Raw genomic sequence first — 22,705 nt, 5'->3', positions numbered from 1 at the left:
TGCCCTGTTAACAAAAATGAAGTCTCCATACTAGGAAAAAACCACTTGTTCAGTTTAAAACATGAAAAAGAAACATTTGGAATAAAATGTCTGGTGACCGCACCAGTAATACTATCCGTCCATCTGGCTTGCCAGATTTCCATTAACTTTGCATATATTCTTTTCTTTTCAACCTTAGGGTGAATGTTAAGGTCACACACAATGTTTAAGCACATGAAATTATTATGCTTCCTAATATGGTAACAGAAAACTCTATATATTATAAAAAGATCTAATGGCATGTGGCCCGCTAATACCTGCAGGGCATTTGTTGACACTGTTCTCCAAGCCCTCTGAATTGCCAACAGCATTGTCCTTTGAACAGAATTAACTTGGCTTTAAACTTAATCTTATTATTCACACAAGTTACCAACACTGATGATACATAAGTCACTATTGGCAGAAAAACTGCTGTATAATAAAGATTTAAAATTGATCTTCGTAACCCCCACTCTGATCTAGAAATCTGTATTACTGCTGCACTAAAATGCTTAATTTTATTCATCAAATAATTCAGATGTGGAACAAAAATTAACCTAGCATCTAATAAAACATCTAGATACTTAGGTTTTGATAACAAATTTAATTTGCTTACAATTTAACAAAATTTTTGGTGGTCGATTGATATCAAGGTGACCTTTAACTAACATCATAACTGTTTTACCTTCTGAAACTGTTAATTTATTTACAGTAGCCCAGGCGCCTCCGTAGCCAGGTGGGAAGGAGCAGCAGTGCGTAGCACATGCTTCTTGATTAGACGGGGGTTCGAGCCCATCACCACCAAATACGGAGGATGCAGAAAGGTCAGGGAATGACCACCGCATATTCCCGGAGCAATATGGCCTTAGTTGCTAATGCTCCTAAAAACCAACATAACTACTAACTAACTAATTAACAGTAGCCCATGATGTTAGACTCTGAAGAACCATTGCAGCCTTCTCTTCAATATCCCTTCTTGAGTTACCAGGCACACAGATAAACAAATCATCTGCAAATGCTGTTTTATGGCAAACTGTTTGTCTCAATTTAAGCCATTGGTTCAGAACCAAATTCCAAAATAGGGGATCCAACACAGATCCCTGTGGGCATACCCTAGAGACTAATTTCCTATAAGTTAAATGCTGTGCCCTTACAATTATCTGCCTTGAAGTTAAATAGCTTATTACAACCTGGTATATTTTCCCTGGACAATGGAGCTGTCTTAAAGAGTAAAGAATACTCTCGTGCCAGACTGAATCAAAAGCTCCTGCAAAGTCAATGAACAGAGCAAGAACATATTTACTATCTGCATTTTTAACATAAAGCACTAAATCATTAATCGCGTCCTCAGTAGATTTGGATTTTCTAAAACCATACTGAAATGGCAACTCAATGTGGTGTAAATTCATGAATTCACTTAATCGCTGGAAAATCAATCTCTCAAACAAACAACTTGCCTAGGTTAGATAACAACGATATTGGTCGAAAGCTCCTGGGGCTTGTTTTTTTTCTTTACCTGGTTTTTGCAACAATTTCAGAAGGGCACATTTCCAGAAAACAGGAAATGTGCCTTCCAATAAACGTTTGTTATACATATTAAGTAGAACTGGAGGGTATATCTCTAATAACTTACTGATACTGTTGTTCTCAATTAAATCAATCCCCAGAGTCTTATCAACATTTATCTGTTTACTGACTACAAGTATCTCCTCTGCTGTAAAAAGAGATATCCTCATCATTGACATAATCTCTGTTATCTGCTCTTATCTCACACTGTTCAAGAGTATCATTACTTACACAATCCTCAGGAAACAGTTTGTCTATGACAACTTTAATAGTTGTCTCCCAACCATCTACTATTACTGTGTGAAATACATCCTGCTCTATCTTTTTAGTAATGGTCAACTTATACAGTAGTCCCCAAGGGTAACTGTTTCCTGCAGTTCTTACCAAATTCTGCCATGCTCTTAACTTATGCTGGTAAATAGCCCTATGATATTCCCTCCTTTTACACCTATATATTTCCTTATAATAGTTAGCCTCTTCTATATCACGAGACCTATATCTTTGAAATTGCTTCCTGGCCGAAAAAACATCTCGCCTTAAAATTTTCAGTTGTTCAGACCACCATGGTACTTGCTTATCTGTGGCTTTCCTATGCCTAGGTGCATACTTCAAAGCTTCAAAAAAGTACACTTTGAATATAAAATGCATATTCTGAGGCATTCATAGTGTTCAGAGCCAGATACTTATCATTACCAGAAACCAATTGCAAGGAATCATTAAATTTTTCCAAATTTATCTTTTTATATGCAAACCTCATCTGCTCATTGATTTTAATATAATAAGTCTTACTATATACCCCCACATTTACATGAAATAATATAGCCCGATGGTCACTGTTTGTTGCATTCTCATCAACAACCCAGTGACACACCCTCTTTACAAAATCTGGTGAAGCCAGTGTCAAATCAATGTTCGATTGTCCATGTACATTGATAAAAGTATACGGTTGTTGTGATTCATTAAGTACAACTAAATTATTTGATATTATAAAATCCTCCATACATATTCCCCTGTTATTAGTCATACCACTGAATCACATACTGGATTTAGCATTTATGTCAAAAGCCAGTAATACATTGCCATAACCTATTTGTGCTAATGCACCTTCATACATGAAATGAAATATTCAATATTATCTGTTGGAGAACAATACAATGACAATAAATAAAATTAAATGTCAGGCATAACAACATGAATGCAAACAATGTCTTGACTGCACAACCCTGATATCACAGTTATGTTTAAATTCCTATTAAAAATAACTATTGCTACTCTTGGCCTCACTCTAGTAACATAAACTGACAGCAGTTACAGGAAAACCTACCAATCTATAACTCTGCTCATGCTGTAATGCATATGGCTCCTGCAAACAAAGTATGTCACACTGGTTTTCCATTGCATATATTCTAATTTCATTCATTACCATGCAAGACCTTTGTCCATTTAATTGAACTATGTTTAATATCTGATTATTATCACTATTATGTGCTAACTAAAACTGTTTAATACAATCATTATCATTATCCATAATTTATGCGCGTACTTGCTAATTCAAGAGCTTTAACATATTCTGGACATTTTAGATCTTTTACAGAGTGTTCATAGTCACGACCTCTATGCTTACAGTTACCATAATTTGGATGTTGGTCCCTGCGCTGACAGTCAGCATAAACATCGCCCCTCAGCGCAATGACCACATGACATTGTTTTATGACTACAGTACTGGGCAGAGTGGCCATATCCCAAACATTTAAAACATTTGGTCACAACTGTGAATTTTCTAAACTTATAGGAGGAAAACTCCAAAAATATTCTGTCTCTCAGAAACAAACATTTTACAACTCTGGGGCCGCCCCAATAACCCAGTTAGTCAAATTTAACTTGTTTCCACTATTAAATCTAAATACAACTCCATTCTTTACCTCTTCGAGATCGTAACCATAGTCCTTCAAATTCTTTAAATATAAATCCTCAACTATTTCATCCCTTGTAATATCCTTGAGTATATCATACACCAGTATGGAAGAATTATTTGTTTTCAACTTATCATAATTAATACCCTTACTAACTAAAGTCTCTGAACCTATTATTTTGTCCAAATCATCTTTATTGTCTGTTTCTATCAAAACACCTTTATTTTGTATTGTTCCCAGGTTTCTCACTTTAATTTCTTTAAAATCATCCTTTAAGGCATTTAATACCACTTCTTTGACCTCCTGACGACTCGTAAACTGTGCATTAACATCTGCCCTTAATATTAAAGTGTTCACCTGTTTCTGCTTATTACTTCCCCCCTCCCCCACATTTATTACCAATTTTACTGTCTTCATTACCATCACTTATATTTTCCTTAACTACACTACTGTACGTTTTAACCTTATCAATGCAATTTTACTGTTCTTCCTGAGCAGGAAGAAATGGTTGGCCCCTCACAATTTCATCAAAAAGAGCAACTCTTAACTTCCATCTCTTCTAATTTTGCTTTTAGTCTTTCATTATCAATCAGCACAGCTGTTGCAATAACTTCAATGTCAACCCACTTATCTAATATAAAGTTTGATGCCATCTTTGTTATTTTGCTCGACTCACTTGTAGTGTAGTTGTACAAAACAAATTCCTTCTACCTACAAGTGGGGGTCTAGCTGATAGATATTTCCTTCCAAAAAGCCTTGCAGAGTCCTTCAAGTCTTGAGTGAATCCACAAGGCTTTTAACATATAATCCCTCCTATCGTGTCTGTGCAGAATTGCAGACACATAGACATTGTAGCCTAGCTCGTGGCATTTCCTCAGCATGGTCCTGTATTTTTCCAACAAATCATCAGATTGTGTACATTTAATGTCATTAGTCCTCATATGAATAATAATATTCTCTTTAACCCCCTTAAAATCTGGCAATCTGTTGGTGACATCATTAATAGTTGCTCCCGGTAGACATACTCTGGTTCTACTCCATCTATACTTATTAAAAAAAATATTACCCATTTCCCTGACAATACAATCTCCTAATAAAACAAAGTCCTTTTGAATCAGAGTAGTTTGCACTTGGTTTTTCTGTTTTGAGGCCCAAATCGGGAGTACATCACTTGGTAGATGGCTGGAGTCTTGAGTCCCTGATGAGCTCCCAGATGCATTATTCTCGAGGGCAAGCACCCGTTTTTTCAGTGACTCAAATTGTTCCATCAGTGCACCAAATTGTAATTTAAGATCGGTGCACTCCTTACATCGATCACAAAGAAAAGAATCCCCAGGTGAGTTATGATTAGTCACCACTCACACGTAAATCGCCATTGGCTATTTTCATGTGAGTCACGATACCCTGTGACATGTTTAAGGCAGATCTTGTAATTACCATTATAAAATTAGCTAAATATCGATGAAAATTAACTTTAAAAAATGATATCTATAATAAAAATCAAACTGTTACAGGAAAACCTATAACAAAATAATCCAACAATATACTAAATAAATCAAATATTTAAAGGCAATAATCTACAGTAATCCAATCCACTAAACTGAAGACCCCTGACGAAGCGTGTCCGCTCACCTCGAATCCCAAATTCCGAATGAAGACTGAAGAGAGGAGATTCCAAATTACCAATCCTATGACAAGGAATATCGGAACGGACATATGCACAAGTACCATCTTTGAGGTGAAAGGAATCATAAAGTGAATAATTTGGGCAGCTGAGATGAGCAATAGTTGAATTAACCGATAACTGAGATTCTGTCAGAAATAGTACATAGGGTTTGGCAGACTGCAAATGGAAATGGACATCGTTGAGATTAGAATTGAGACCACATATATTTGTGAAATGAACTAGGAAGTGTTTGGGAGGTTTAGACCTTTTCGCAGATAAGCTTACTCTATTAGTTTGACAATTCATGGTGTATTCAATAGTAAGAAAAAGTTGGGTGGACATGCTGTATGAAGTAATGAAATTTTTGGATATGGCATACACATGGTAAGAGTATACCCAGATCCTTGACATAATGTGACCTTGAAAATGCCCCCCCCCACCGCATACACACTACTCGGACTCCCTCCAGTCACTATGTGGCAGAGTAGAGGTAACAAGATTATACACTAGCTGAACCGGTAGCCTCCTAAAGAGTTACCAATAGGTTCGGTCCGGTGTACTAACTAGCGGCCAGCCTGTGAACATCATTTTAGAGCTGTACCCTTGAAATGTAAGGAAGATTGGATCTCGCCATGATGTTCATTATAACCTCAAAAATTATCAGTCGTATTGCATGATGGAAGAGATGGGGAAGGGTTGGCCGGTACTTAGCTCTGGAGAATAAACATGGGTTCCACCACTTCAAGCCTCCAATAAGAATAAGTATATCCTCCTCTTGAATAAGTATATCCAAAATTTCGTCAGTTATGAACGAGTTGAATGCTTCTATGGGTGTCAAAATCTTCTCAATATAACTTGTAAGTCCAGGTTTTTTATTCAATATGTTTGTTGCAAGATGTCTTCTTGCATATTATTGGTTTTTTGACCACCGAGTGCCATCTTTAGTCAAAATTGTATTTGCAGAATTATTGTTTTCACTGCCATTGTCAGACAATTCATTACCAGCACATGCAGAATTATTGCTTTCATCACCTTTTTCGGATGAATCGCTAATTTGTTGCCTTTGGCTTTGTGAACTGTCTTCCAGTAACACATCTTCATCTTCCAATAATTACAGTGCATTAGGAATATCCTCGAACTCTTTGTTTACTAACTTTTCAAGTTCTGCTTCAGTAAGATACTTATGCAACATCGTCTAGCTATGAACTGCCGAAATCAAGCATGTGAGAATATTACACTCTGAGCAACAAAGCAAAGTGACATGTCCTAACACGCTTTCAAGCATGCTCTGACAAGTACAAAATGTGCACAATCGAATAATTGCACTCTATAATCGTCAACAATGTTATAACATTGATGGCCACTAAGGTGACTCAAATCAAGAAATTATTATTTCTAAGTTAAGTTTTTAATTTTTTTAAGAAATTACCCCATAGAGATCTGGAAAAAGCTGATAAACTCAGCTAAAAAATAGCAAAGCCTCTAAGACATTAATTGAGAAAAATATTGTAAAAAAAATGATCAGGTGATGATCAGATGGGGTCACATTAGTGACCTCACCTGATCATTGGAAGGTTAACCAGTGACTCCATTATTTTCTACAGAACAGAAATTAAACTAACTTGTTATTTTAAGGAGTCCTTATGTGCTGTGATGTAATGACTAGATCGTAGGTATAGCTTAGCTTAATTTTTCAGCACTCACCTCATAGTAATCCGCTTAGTTGGTGGAAAGTTTTACCACATACATAGTGGATATGAGATTCTTATAACTTACGGGGATTATAAATTTAAAAACTAAGTTATGGGCTTTAAAAATTTTCCTAAGAAAGGAAAGTGCACCTTCCATTCTATGGCTGTTTAATTAAAATAAATTAAATGAAGAAAGATAAAAGCTAATAGCCGCGCACGAGCGACTTTCGAAATTGTCTTCAGTTAGCTATAGTGGGCTGTAGCTAACTGAAGACGATTTCGAAAGTCGCTCATGCAAGGCTATTAGCTTTTATCTTTCTTCATTTAATTTATTTTAATTAAACAGCCATAGAATGGAAGGTGCACTTTTCGTAAAGTTAGTTTTTCTTTTGATTAGTCTGGTTTAATTTTACTGGTGTTAAAGGCACGTTTTTAAATTTATAATCCCCGTAAGTTATAAGAATCTCATATCCACTATGTATGTGGTAAAACTTTCCACCAATTAAGTGGATTACTATGAGGTGAGTGCTGAAAAATTAAGCTAAGCTATGCCGACGATCTACTAACAGTTCCCTAATTACTTGTGTCAACCTTTGATACCCCTTTGAGAATTGGTGATACATTTGCACATCTTCAGCAATAGGGGATCTACCCAGAATCCAAGGATGCTCTCATAATTATAGCTAAGGGTTTAGTTACTTCATTTGCTGCCACCTTTAATATAATGGAAAGATCCCATCCACCCAGATGCCTTTCTTATGTTTAACTTCAACAATTTCTCTTCCACTTTACACTCAGTTATTACAAAATCATTTAGCTCCCAGTTAGAGTTTGATAAACTTTTGGCCTCCACTTCCCCACAGAATTCCACATGTGAATGTAGATGCAAAATACTCGTTCATCCTGAATAAGACCATCAACAGTCTTACCATCAATATCAAGTGGATTAATCTGATTCATTCCCATCCTTCTAGTTTACATAAGTAAAGAACTCACTGCTGTTTTTCTTTGCATCCTTTGCCAAAGATTTCTAGTAATCTACCTTTGCTTGCCCAAACTCCTTTGTGACTCGATTACAGACTAGCTTATATCTACCATAGGCTTCTGTGTCGCTTGATAATCTATATATACTTTCCATGCATTTTTCTTCTCTGCCAAGAGTCTCATCAGTTCATCTGACATCCATTTAGGCCCAAACTTTAAACAGTATTTCTTAATCGGTATGAAAAGTCTATTAGCTTCCAAGATTAATTCCTTGAATGCTTCCCATTGAGAATTTGCTGTTGGAATCAGTTGGACCCAATGTATAGAATTTAAAAACTGTCAGCGACCACTGTAGTCACCTTTACGAAAGCAAATGCTCTTCCCTTTACCCCTGATGTAGCTATATCTTTAAGTAAATTCCACATCAGTAGACTGTGATCACTGCCACCAAGTGGTTCCTTTATCTGCAGATTCTTAATCTGATAATAAGTTAAAGACAGTGGTGGGATTCAGCCGGTTCGCACTGGTTCGGCAGAACCGATACCTAATTTTTTGTTGAGTTCGGCGAACCGGTTGTTAAAAACGGTTGTTATTAATTCAGCAAGAAATTTTCGTTTAGTATCGATAAAATGAAGAAAATGTGTGTTCTGACTGATGTTTATCAATGGTATAAGCGTAGTGCTTGGTTTATAAAAGTTTATGATATGACCACACGTGGACAGAACCAGTAAAAATATTCAAATATATAGGCACATATCCGCTCCTGCTCTATAATATATTAAAATAAAACATTTTAAAAATTTTTTGCAGTAACCCTTAAAAGGAAGAAAAGGCAACAGAGTTTGACAGATTTTTTCAATAAGAAACCAAAATCAGAATTTGTTGTATCAGAATTGGCCTTGGATGGTACAAAACAGTCACAAGCACAACCACTCCAACTTGAAGAAAGCAGCACGTCAATTATTGAAATAAAAAACGATAACAACTCCAAAATTGAAAATAATCTTCCTGAATGCTGGACAGTGCAATGATATAACAATTTTAATACAGTTTACAGCCTGGCAAAAAGATGTAAACCATTTTCAGACATAGAAGATGAGATACAAGTGCAAATTAAAAATGGATTAGATATGGAATTAGGATTACATTCTCGTAAAACTGCTGTGAAAGTAGTTGATTTCATTGCAAAGGAAATTAAAAAAGAAATATTTAATAAAATTATTGAAAATAATCTGAAAATATATTTTATTATTGACGAAGCTTCAACGATATCCTGCAAACCAGTTATACTTTTCTTAAAAGTTGAGGATTCAGTTACATCACCAACAATTTTCGTTGAACTAGTTGAATTGGAAAAACAAGATGCAGAGACAATATGTTCTTCAGTTATGAAAAGTTTAAATAATGTTGGACTTACTAAGAACTACCTAGAAAAAAATGTAACTGGATTTTGCTCCGATGGTGCCAGCGTTATGCTTGGGAGAAAATCTGGAGTGAGTACTAGGATTGCAAAAGAGTTTCCAAACATAATAATATGGCACTGTTTAAATCATCGCCTCCATCTTGTTTTAGATGATTCGATAAAGGAAATAAAGCAAGTAAATCATTTAAAAATATTTATTGATAAGATATATACTATTTTATATCAATCCAATAAAAACAAATTGAACTTTCCAAAATATCCGAACAACTTGGAATTGAAATTATAAAGATTGGAAGAATTTTGAGACAAAGATGGGCTGGCTGTAGTTACGGTAGTAGCCTAGCTGTGTGGCGTGCTTATCCAGCGCTACATCACTATTTTTATTCAAATAAAAATGTACTTAGGTATGGCTGCCCGTCTTGAAAATATATATTTTATAACTGATTTGGCATTGATGATTGATATTTTAAACGAAATTTCTCTTCTTTCAGATGCACTGCAAGCAAGAAATATAGACATAATAAAGGCTGAAAAACTCTTGATAAGATCTAGTAAAGCATTTCAAATGCTTGGAAAGGAAAAGGGTATATACGAAAAAAAAGTTGATGAATTAATTACTTCAGAAACCTTCAAAAATATAAAATTTGTAGAAAATCATCGATTTGTCGGGCTTCCTCGGGAAAGACTTTTAGAAAACATCGTAACGAATTTGAAAAAAAGACTAATGGATTGTGCACATTTAAAAGCAAGTTGTAGCCAATTTCAAGATAGGAATAAATTACAATGTCTCAATTTTTTGGAGCCCGGTTACTGGAATATTGAAGAAGTACTAGTTCCATGGAAAGCAGCTGAAGAACAATTGCTCGTATTTAATGACATTTTTAATTACCAAATTGATATTAATGATTATCGAGATTTTGTGGAAAACGTTTTAAAAAATTCCCAGAATTATGCAATTCCTGAAAGTGTTCAAAGACCTAAAAATATTGTCAGAACAATTGCTGTAAGTTCAGCAGAAGCGGAAAGGGGTTTTTCAAAGATGAACATAATATGTTCAGAGAAGAGAAGTTGCCTAACTGTTTCTAATATATCAAACACAATGACTATTAGTCTAATCGGCCTACCTCTAAAGGAATGGGATCCTACTCCTACAGTGAAAAGATGGTTAAGGATAAATCATTCAGCCGCTGATGCTCGGATAAAAGCGAAGAAAATTGCAAGGACGCCAATCAAGAAGCAATATGGAAATATCTTAAATAACAGTTTTATTGTTTTTGTCAGGTATTATTTAATATTTTTTCATTAATATTTTAAAACTCTTTCTTATAACATAATCTAGTTTTGTGGACCTCTTTTATTGTTCTTATTTAAGTATTAACTGCATGAAATAATAAACTACCTTTCGGTATATAGTTTTTTTATACTTAGAATGGTCATTAGGGCAGCGAACCGGTTGTTAAATTATTTGAATCCCACCACTGGTTAAAGAGTATTACTGGTTGTATGCTGCTGTTGCATACAGTCATCCAATAAATCCACAAAAGTCATGCTAGAGTGTGAGTGACCAACCCACAAGTTCCAGTTAATTTCATGGAAGTTAAAATCCTCCATTATGATACACTAGACATTGTAATTTACTGACCCACTGTATTTCTCTGTACAGTTCTTCATTGTACTAATAGGAGTCATTATAGGCCTATACATTTTTGCTTTTCCAATGCTTATGTCACACCAAACTGACTCAACGTTTCACTGCCCATTTATGTTGACTGGATGCATTCCTTAGATTTTATGTGTTCTTAACTAACAGTATAACCCCTCCTCCTTTGCTATCCTTTCTGTATACATTGTACTCTCCAAATTCTAATTCTGCATTCCTTATAGTTATGATACCACATTTCTGATATCTCAATAATATCCACCTTTGATGTCTTGATGAGCTCTTCAAATTCTTTTAATTCATTTAATATACTCCTAGCGCTGGTGTACATGCAAGTATACATGACCTGTTCTTACTCTTAGTTACCTTAACAAAGCTGATATATTTACTTGTTCTGTGATGACTCCCAGCAGTTCTTGAAATTCCCAGCAACTTGCTTTCCTGGCTGCTGCTCATTCCAATAGACGCTATGCAAGAATCACTTTCACCCTGCCTGCAGCTACTATCAATTTATTAGTCCGTGAATTCCCCAAGTTATTAGTTTTCCGATCCACCTAACACTGCCTCGATAGCATCGGCTAATATTCTTGCATCCTCTCTATTTAACTGTATGCCAATAACAATAATAGCAACAACCACAAAATAAATTATACCTTTTTTGGAGTTGAAATAAAAAAACAGTAGAGGAAGAAAGGGATCTGGGATTTACGATACAGGCAGATATGAAGTTTTCTGAGCAGTGGTGGCCAGGAAATCCCAAGGTGTCCTACATGTTGGGCAATACAATAATTCAGTACATTGCACAGAATTGGCCAAAAGCATTTATTTTGCAAAACAACACCAGAAATAAGCTAAAATTAATATAAATTTAGACAGAAATTACATAAACTAGTTTACTTAAAATTGAGCAAAAAAAAAAAAAAAAACCATGTTTAAGGGCATCTGTAAACCAGAAACTATAGTATTCTATAGAAAAAAAAAAATGTCTAACATGGAAAAAAGTCCCTAAGGAGTGCATCTCTTTGCTTGAGTTTTTTCAGCTGCTCTTTTTCAATTCCATTCACCATATCATCAATATGGCCAAGAATAATTTCATCACCAACTGACAATCAAAGTGGCGCCTCCGTAGCCAGGTGGGAAGGAGCAGCAGTGCGTAGCACACGCTTTTTGATTAGACCAGGGTTCGAGCCCGTCACCACCAAATACAGAGGATGCGAAAAAGTCAGGAAATGACCACCACATATTCCCAGAGCAATATGGCCTTAGTTGCTAATGCTCCTAAAAAAAAAAAAAAAAAAAAAAAATCAAAGTGGTGCAGTCATACTATGAATACCACAGTGGTCATCTAAGCCTTTGTATGTGCCTTGTAAGCCAAGGGCAAGTGTTAGAAGTAATAATGGCAAATGATGCAAGAAAGCAAGCTTATATATAGCATCAGCCAAAAAAAAAAAAAAAAAAAAAAAGAAACAGTACACCCACCACGATCAACCACCTGCTTGCTGAAGGCAAACTGAACAGCACATCTATCCTGCAACCAATCTTCTCAACTTGAATTTATGCCCTTCATGTGTAGTCTCAGCAAGTGGAAGAATGCTATTAACATTCAGCTTACTCAATCCAGTTAAGGCTTTAAACACCTCAATTAGATCTGCTTGCAGTTGCCTCGTCTCAAGATGCTGCAATTTGCAGAACTGAAGCTAGAACCTTTCTAGGTAACAGCACTAATCTGGCTGCTCTTTGCTGCGCCCATTGCAGAAGAAGTATATATGCTTCCTAAACTGAGGCCTCCAGACCTGTATATACTACTCAGAATATGGCCTTATACCAAGAGTTAATCACCTCCTTATCCCTGCTAGCAAGGTTTCTGTATATCATTGACAAAACCCCATGAGCTGTTCTGGAAGCAGGTTTGCACTGTTCAGAGAATTTCATATCTGACTGCACAATTATCCCCAGGTCACTATCATTCTCCACTACCCTGAGTGTAACACCCCCCAGCTGGTACATTTCTCTGGGGTTACTGCTACCCATAGGCAGTACTTTACATTTGTAAATGTTAAACTTCAGTTGATATACCTTCATCAATATCATTGATAAATATACAAAACAACAATGGGCCCAACACCGAACCATTTTTTTTTTTTTTTTGTTGTTGGCGCATCGGCTTCTGTGGTCATCATGCACCTCCCAAGGTTTTTGCAGTACTTTGATCCAAGTCCGAGGCAGGATTCGAACCTGTGAACTTTGGGTTGCCAGGCAGGCACTTTACCCACCTGGCTAGCCCGGTCGGCTTCACCGAACCATGAGGGACACCACTAATAACATTAGTCCACATAGAGCAGTATCCATTGTTGCCACTCTCTGTCTTCTCCCACTCAATGGTTCCATTGTAGCAACTTGCCCTTAATGCCATACTGCTCCAATTTGTGCAGTAGTCTTCCATGTGCAACAGTATCAAAAGCTTTCTTGAAATCCAAATATATGATATCAAAATTATTTTTTGCATCCAGTTCCTTTGTGACCACATCATAGTAGCCAGACAAGACTTTCTCTTGACAAACCCATGCTGTGTCTGAATTATTACTGCTGTCTTGTCTAGATGATCCTGCAATGCTTCTTTAACTAGTGACTCCATTATTTACTCTGGAACAGAAGTCAAAGTAACAAGTCTGTAATTACTCGTGTCATCCTTTGATCCCCCTTTGTGAATTGGAGATACATTTGCACATGTCCAGTCCGTGGGTACTTCCACCGAAACCAAACAAGGATGCTCTAATAATTATGGCTAAGGGTTTGCCTATTTCTTTTGCCACCTCCTTTAATATAGCTGGATAGATCCCATCTACCCAAGGTGCCTTTCTTAGGTTTAACTTCAACAATTTCTCCTCCACATTGCTCTCAGTTATTACAAAATCGTTAAACTACGTTTAGAGTTTGATAAACATCTGGCCCTCTCCTCCTTGAATAACTGCCTCATGTGCGAATATAGATGCAAAATACTCATTTAGTTCAGCAGCTATCTGAGAATGATCATCTACAGTCAAACCACTGATATCAAGTGGACCAATCTGATTCATTCCCTTCCTTTTAGAGTTTATATAAGTAAAGTCTTTGCTGTTTTTCTTTGCATCCTTTGCCAAAGATTTTTCATAATCTGCCTTTGCTTGCCTAACCTCCTTTGTGACTTGATTACAGACTAGCTTGTATCTACCATAGGCTTCTGTGTCGCCTGACAATTTATGTGCATCCCATGCCTTTTCTTCTCTGCTACAAGTCTCATTAGTTCATCTGACATCCATTTAGGCAGTATTTCTTAGTTCGAAATACCTAGAGCAGCATTTCTTAGTTGGAACAAAAAGCCTAGTGGCTTCCAAAATTATTTCCTTGAATGCTTCCCATTTAGAATTTGCTGTTGGTAACATCATCAGTTGATCCCACTGTATAGAACCTAAAAAATCTCTGAGACCAATGTAGTTGCATTTACGAAAGCAAAAACCTTTCCCTTTACCCCTGATGGTAGTTACATTTTTAAGTAAATCCCACATGAGTACACTGTGATCACTGTCACCTAGTGTTTCCTTTATCTGTAAATTCTTAATGCATGAATAATCACTGCTGAAAATCAGATCAAGAGTGTTACTCCCTCTTGTTTCCTTTCTAACATGCTGGTGTAGAAAACAATCATCCAATAAATCCACAAATCAATGGATTTGACTTATTTAAAATACATTTCTGCTACACATTTTAATAAAAGATTAAAACTGAGGTATGATAAACATTGGGGTCAACTGTGGTGGCGTGCAGAGCTCAGTATCTGTACAGTGGCACGACAAAGATTTTCACCTTGCAAAAGCAAAATGATAAACAAATTAGAATAATCAAAACATAAATTCGAAAACATTGGCAATTATTTAATCTTTCTTTTGGCGTGAAATTGTGTTTTTTTTTTTTTGGCTGATGCTACATAAGGTTGCTTTCTTGCATCATATGCCCCTACTGCTACTGAAGTTCAGAGAAATCGCTCAGCACCTGGGGCCAGAATTGTTCTAGCCCCTTATTAAAAAAAAAAATAATAAAAATTAAATGTTATCTTGATAAAATCTAACAGACTATTTTACCAACATGACTTAGCTGAAATTCTTCTTGTTCAAGCAGAATTTTAACTAAGTTAATGCCAATTTGTTCTTTGTTCTTTACAAAGTGTTGTTCTTTACAAAGTTCACATTGTTCTTCACATTGTTCTTTACAAAGTGGCAGCACATTAGTAGGTAAGATACCATGATGAAATAGCAATGGCAATTCAAGTATTGTATGAAATGATTTAACTTCAAAGAAAACCAGGATTTATATGTCAAGCAGAAACAGTAATCACTTATGTTGTTCTTTGGTTCTATCTGTACCATCATAATGGCAAATGGCATTGGTGAAACTGAACTCTGTAACTATTCTCTCACAATAACCAGGCCCATGAAATATAAGATCTGATCTCCAAATCTGCATCTGAAGTATAATACATACACCTTAATGAGTGAAGTAAATTTCTCTTTTTGAGATTTCAAAGTCGATTCCTCAAACACACACGTGCATGCAAGCACACATACATATGTGCATGCGTGCACACACAGAAAACTGAATCAGAATTATTACCATGCTTTCAATATGTTGTGACTGCAGCACACCAGAGGACAACCAAACAGAGATCAGACATAGCAGTTTATCAACTGGGCAGTGCATACCACAACTTTACACCTAATGGATGAGTAACATATGGCATTACACTACCTGAAAGCTACATATTTGTTAGTTTCCAAGATCAACTTTTATGAGATGTGACATTTTTTGTTTTGAACAGAATACAAAAATGTCACATCCCAAAATAAGAAATGTACTTACTCAAAAAAAAAAAAAAAAAAATAATAGTAAATAGAACATTTTTGATAATATTTTAATAATCAGGTTTAATATTATAATTGATATATATTAAAAGTGAGTATGAAATTGATTTTCTCAATTGCACAATTTTTGTTTCTTCAGTGTTTGACCACTTTTTAGCCTGCGATTGAATACAATGAAAATCTGTCATTACAAGTATTTCTAAAAAGTCTTTCACTGTATGTCAATGATGAATCCCTAAAAAATTTTAAAATTGCAATTCTTAAATTTAATGAAATGTGAATAGATGTCCATACAAAGCACAGTAAAATAAAAAATTAAAAGAAAAAAAAAAATTAATAAAGAGATAATTTTATATGGATAGCTACAGAATGTAGCTTTGTCGCGGTGGGGGGAGGCTTGCGTGTCCCGATGACTCGGAGAGCTAAGTCGGCGGTAGCTTAGCTACTGGTAGGGCCTCCCAAGATGGACAGGTCAAAGGGTAGGGGCCAGACTAAGAGAGATACCCCGGCCCTCCAGGTTGGGGGTTGCTGCAACGGGCTAGCTCCTCGTTCAGTGTAAAAAATACACAAATGCTAAATGACCTACAAGTGAAAATGAAAATGGACTGCACTTTCGAAAACGACTCGGCAAACGGAAAAGGACTATGATTTTGGGATGCTGGAATATTCAACTAAAAGAAACTTTCTTTCGGATGAACTTCAAAAATTCAAGTTAGACATCGTCGTGTTATCAGAGACAAAGAAAAAGGGATGTGGAGAGGAAATAATGGGAAAATACTACCATTTTTGGAGTGGAGTTGATAAGAGTGAAAGAGCAAGAGTTTCTATTGCTGTTAAAAAGAAATTGAGACACAACATCAAAAACTGGCAATTTATTAATGAAAGAATGATCTCATTGGAACTGAAAATGTATGGGAGAGAAATATGTATTTTGGAAATATATGCTCCAACTAATGACATCGCCGATACCTTGAAGGATGAATTTTGGGAGGATCTGAGAGAACTAATAGAAAAATTCCTAAGAACAAAGAGATATTTCTAATGGGAGATTTCAATGCAAGAGTAGGAACTGAACAAAATAGCAAAGTTATTGGAAGATTTGGAGAGAAGGAGAGGAATGACAACGGAGATAGACTATGCAATCTTTATGAACAGTTCGACTTGAGAATAAACAACACATGTTTCCAACACAAGGATATCCATAAATATACTTGGTCACAGAGGAGACAAGACAAATTAGATCAGTATAAGATTACATTATTTCAAAACATTCAGGGACATATGTATTGAAAGATGTCAGTGTTTATAGAGGAGCTGAATGTGACCATTTTCTTGTTAAAACAACACTCAGGTGGAACTGGATTAAGAAAATATGTGCGGACAACCAATGCAGGGAAGGAGAAATGCTACAAGTGGATCAATTTAACATTGACCTACTCCAGGACGACAGCATTAGAAACAACTTCACCCAGAGACTGGATGCTGCAATTAAAATAGAGATAAAAGGTAATACTGAAGAAATCTATGAATATTTAAAAAATACTGTTAAAAAAATAGCTCATGAAATCCTAGGCAAAAAGAAGAGCCAAGGACCAAAAAAGACCTGGATTACGGAGAAAGTAAGAGCTGCTGTAGAGGAAAAGAAACTTGCATATCAGAAATGGCTGGGTGATAGGAATGATGCATACAGGAACATTTATGTTGAAAAAAAGAAAATAGCCAATCGGTTGGTAGTAGAAGCGAAAAATGAAGAATGGGAAAGGAAATGCACAACTATTAATAGCAAATTGGGCTTCAAGCAATCAGCAGAATCGTAGAAGGTCCTTAAAGACTTGAGAAAACAGAATAAACACAATGCTGGTTTGCAATTAATACCTCTGAAAGACTGGACAGAGTACTATGAAGGACTTTTAAAAGAAGACCGGGAAGAGTTCAAGACGATGGAGGATTTTGGTGTAGAAGACTCGGGCTTAAAAGTTTCTGTTAGGGAAGTGGAACTCCTGCTAAAGGAAGGAAGGAATGGCAAATCACCTGGACCTGGAGGAGTTTACATGGAACTTCTGAAATATGGAGGAAGAGGGGTGGCTGTTCTGATACAAAAACTGTTAAATAGTATACTGAGAGGAGAAGAAATACCGAAAGAAATGATAACAGGATATATTACATCAATTTATAAAAAGGGCGATCGGAAAAGCTGTTCAAATTACAGAGGAAAATGTGTCCTGAACCCGTTGTTAAAGATCCTTGGAAAATGGATCAGGAACCATTTAGAAACTCGAATCGAGGTATCAGAAGAACAAAGTGGTTTTTCAGCTGGGAAGTCATGTATAGATCATATCTCAACAGTAAGACAGATCCTTGAAAAATTCCAATCAAAAGGGAAAAAAATATTTGTGATTTTCATTGACCTTGAAAAGGCATATGACAGTGTTCCAAGAAAACTCTTATGGGAAGCACTGAAATGGGCAAATATTGATGGACAACTGATTAACATTATTAAGGCAATTTACAGGAATAATAGATGCAGAATTAAAGTGGGATCAGCTTTGTCACCTGAATTCCACACTTCAAAAGGCTTATTACAAGGTTGTTGCATGTCACCAACACTTTTCAAAATTTATATCGACATCTGCCTAAGATCCTGGTCAAAAAAATGTAATAAAATGGGATTTCCGATTAATAAGAACACCTATATTCACAATTTACTTTTTGCAGATGATCAGGTGGTGATAACACAAGACTTAGAAAATGCAAAGTATGAATGTCATCAATTGTTTCAGGAATATAAACAATGGGGTCTAAAAATCAATTTTAGCAAGACTGAAATGTTGTCTTCAGGGCCAGGACACGTTCTAAATATTGCAGGTTTTAAAATCAAACAAGTTGATAAATTCAAATATTTGGGATCAATCTTACAAAGTGATGGATCATCCCAAGCAGAGATCAATAAGAGAATTACAGACAGCAGAAAGGCTATCGGCATGTTAAACCCTGTTCTGTGGAGCAAAAATATCCTAAATAAAACAAAGAAACTTATATTTCAAACGATTGTAAAAAGTCTTCTATTGTATGGAGCAGAAACCTGGACATTGAATAGGCAAGCGGAAAACAAATTACTTTCCACAGAAATGGATTTTTGGAGACACTCAGCAGGAACTTCTAGAAGAGACAGAAAACGGAATGAAGACATAAGGGAAAAAATGGAAGTGAAAAAGACTATTATTGACACCATCAAAGAAAAGCGTCTAATATGGTATGGACATGTAAAACGGATGCAAGAAAACAGATATCCAAAGGCTATCCTGGAATGGATACCTCCTGGAAGAAGGAGAAGAGGAAGGAGGGCATGGATGGATGGAGTACGGGAGTGCATGGCAGCTCGAGGCTTAACCGACCAAGACACTTTGAACTGCACTTTATGGGGGGAAAAAATTCCTAATAAGAAATAACTTGTAGGCTGAGGAAACCCATTGTAAATGGAAACACTCCTCTTGATTGATTGATAGCTACAGAAAATACTCATATTAAATACTTGAAAACACTTACTCCAGAAACAAAAAGATTGCCTGAAATATTCTGAACATCAGCTTTCACTTTACTGGTAATATTGAGCTGGTGACAATACAGGGCTATGCGTTGGAGATAGGCTAGTAGATCTTTTTTTGTATTAGATTCTGGACACTAAAATAAAGAAAATATAATAAATCAAAGTTAGTTCTTTTGTTATATTAAAATATTAATAATAACTAAATAAAGTCAGTAGAGAAGGTTTATCATAAACTGGCGTGGTAAATAAAGTTAGTAAGCCAGCTGTGGTGGCACTAGTCTGAGGAATTCCATAGACATTCCTGACAAATTAAATTTCATTAAATTTGAAAGTGTCTGCAATTCTGCCCAGACACAATAGGAGGGAGAACATGATGAGAGCCTTGTCAATCAATTCAGCCCTGGAGGGAATGTGCAAGGCTCAACGGGTAGAATTTTTTTCGGTGTGGTCTGTGCTTGTTAACAGGAGAGACTGCTTCTACAGGGATGGGACACATTTAAATAGAAAGGGTGCAAGAATATTTGCTGATGCTATCAAGGCAGTGTTAGGTGGGTCGGAAAACTGCTAGCTTTGGGGGATTCACAGACTAAAAGGTTAAAAGTAAATGCAGGAAGAGGCGAAGTTGATTCTTGCACAGCTTCTATTAGAATAAGTAGCAACCTGGAGCGAGGGGTGCTGGAGGTTTCAGGGACTGATGGCAGTCATCGTGAAACAGGTGGGTATATGGCATGTGTCAGGGTGAATAGGAATAGGTAAATGTATGCTTGCATGTATACCAATGCTAGAAGTATAGTAAATAAATTTGATGAATTTGAAGTGTTGGTCAAGACATCAAAGGCAGATATTTTTGGGATATCAGAGACGTGGTGTCACGCTGATATTAGGAATGCAGAATTGGAATTTGGGGAGTACAATGTGTACAGAAAGGATAGACAGGATAGGAAGGGAGGAGGTGTCATGCTGTTAATTAAGAAAAACATAAAATCAAAAGAAGTGCATCCAGTTGATATAGTATTATAGATGAACATTGCACTGTTGAGTCAGTTTGGTGTGACATGAGCACTGCGAAAGCAAAAATAAGAGTAGGAGTGTGTTATAGGCCTAATGACTCGAACGAGTATAATGAACAATTGTACAGAGAAATAGGGTGGGCTAATAAATCAGAATGTCTTATAATTTGGGATTTTAACTTCCCAGATATTGACTGAAACTTGTGGGTTGATCACTCACAAACTAGTAAGACTTTTGTGGATTTATTGGATGATTCTTTTCTGCAGCGGCATGTTTGAGAGGCAACTAGAGAGGGTAATACTCTTGATCTGGTTATCAGCAGTGATCATTCGTGTATTAAGAATTAACAGATAAAGGAACCGCTAGGTGATAGTGATCACAGTGTACTGATGTGTGTTTTACTTAAAGATATAATTACCATCAGGGGTAAAGGAAGGGGTTTTTTCTTCCGTAAAGGTGAGTACAGTGGTCTCAGACAGTTTTTAAATTCTGTACAGTGGGATCAACTGATGATATTACCAACAGTAAATTCTAAGTGGGAAGCATTCAAGGAATTAATCGTGGAAGCTACTAAACGTTTCATACCTATTAAGAAACATTGTTCAATGTTTAGGCCTAAATGATTATCAAATGAACTAATGAGACTCGTGACAGAGAAGAAAACTGCATGGGTTGCATATAAATTATCAAGTGACTCAGAAGCCTATGGCAGATATAAGCTAGTCTGTAATCGGGTCAAAAAGGAGGTTATGCAGGGAGAAGGCAGATTACGAGAAATCTTTCGCAAAGGATGCTAAGAAAAACAGCAAGGATTTCTTTACTTATATAAACTCTATAAGGAAGGGGATGAATCTGATTGGTCCACTTGATATCGCTGGTTCGACTGTTGATGATCCTGCTCAGATAGCAAACAAATTGAATGAGTATTTTGCATCTACATTCACACATAAGGAGTTATTAAGGTTTTAAAATGGCAGAAGGTTATCAAATTGTAGCAGGGTGCTTAATGATTTTGTAATAACTGAGAGAAAAGTGAAGGAGAAATTGTTCAAGTTAAACATAAGAAAGGCACCTGGGGGTGGATGGGATCTATCCAGTTATATTAAAGGAGGCAGCAAAGCAACTAAGCAAACCCTTAGCCATAATTATGAGAGCATCCTTGGACTCAGGGGAGGTCCCAATGGTCTGGAGATGTGCAAATGTGTCCCCAATTCACAAAGGGAGATCGAAGGGTGACAGGAGTAATTACAGACCAGTTAGTTTAACTTCTGTTCCGGGTAAAATAATGGAGTCACTGGTTAAAGATGCATTGCAGGATCATCTAGACAAGACTGCAGCAATAATTCAGACACAGCATGGGTTTGTTAAGGAAAATTCTTGTCTGACAAATTTGATAGGATATTATGATGTTGTTACAAAGGAACTGGATGCAAAAAATAATTTTGATATCATATATTTGGATTTCAGGAAAGCTTTTGACACTGTTGCGCATGGAAGAATATTGTACAAATTGGAGCATAATGGTATTAAGGGTAAGTTGCTACAATTGATAAAGGGATGGTTGAGTGGGAGAAGACAGAGGGTGGTAATTAATGGGTGCTGCTGTTCGTGGACTAATGTTATTAGTGGAGTCCCACAGGATTCGGTTTTGGGTCCACTGTTGTTTTGTATATTTATCAATATTATTGATGAAGGTATATCAGGCTTAGTGTCGAAGTTTGCAGATGATACAAAGGTTGGCAGGGTTGTTAATGACAGTAATGGCAGTGTGCTACTGAAACAGGATCTAGAAAATTTGGGCAAAAGTGGCAACTGAAGTTTAAACTTGACAAATGCAAAGTACTGTATATGGGTAGAAGTAATCCCAGAGAAACGTATCAACTGCGTGGTACTACACTTAAGGTGGTAGAAAATGAAAAAGACCCTGGAGTAATTGTGTAGTCAGATATGAAGTTTTCTGAGCAATGCAGACAGGCTGCCAGGGCAGGTCACGGGGTTTTGTCAATGATATATAGGAATTTTGCTTGCAGGGAAAAGGAGGTGATTGTCCCTCTGTATAAGGCAATTGTCAGGTTACGTCTTGAGTACTGTGTACAGGTCTGGAGGCCTCATTTTAGGATGTAGATTTACTTGAACGTGTACAGAGAAGGGCAAGAAGATTGGTGAGGGGAATGAAGAGATCCTTTTTCCAAGAGAGGCTTACATTCTGCAAATTGCAGTGGCTGGAGACTAGGCACCTGCACGGTGATCTGATTGAGGTGTATAAGGCCTTGAATGGGTTGAGCATGCTGAATTTTGATGAGATCCTTCCACTTGTTCAGATTATGAACA

The 22,705-nt window shown here is 36.4% G+C and overlaps 1 protein-coding gene across 1 annotated transcript in view; it reads right to left on the bottom strand.

Annotated features, from left to right (window-relative positions):
- LOC150085574 (catenin alpha-like) overlaps window positions 1-22,705 on the bottom strand; it is a 707,146-nt gene that overhangs the window by 103,069 nt on the left and 581,372 nt on the right. Inside the window, exon 21 of the mRNA XM_090373354.1 lies at window positions 19,363-19,497. Within this exon, the coding sequence (XP_090229480.1) occupies window positions 19,363-19,497 (135 nt within the window). The remainder of the gene's footprint in view (window positions 1-19,362; window positions 19,498-22,705) is intronic.

Source organism: Mastigoproctus giganteus, chromosome 5 (genome assembly GCF_048544385.1).
Source record: "Mastigoproctus giganteus isolate SK-2022 chromosome 5, ASM4854438v1, whole genome shotgun sequence".
NCBI lineage: Eukaryota > Metazoa > Arthropoda > Arachnida > Uropygi > Thelyphonidae > Mastigoproctus > Mastigoproctus giganteus.
The sequence above is the reverse complement of the archived record's forward strand: the minus strand, read 5'-3'. Positions and strand labels throughout refer to the sequence as shown.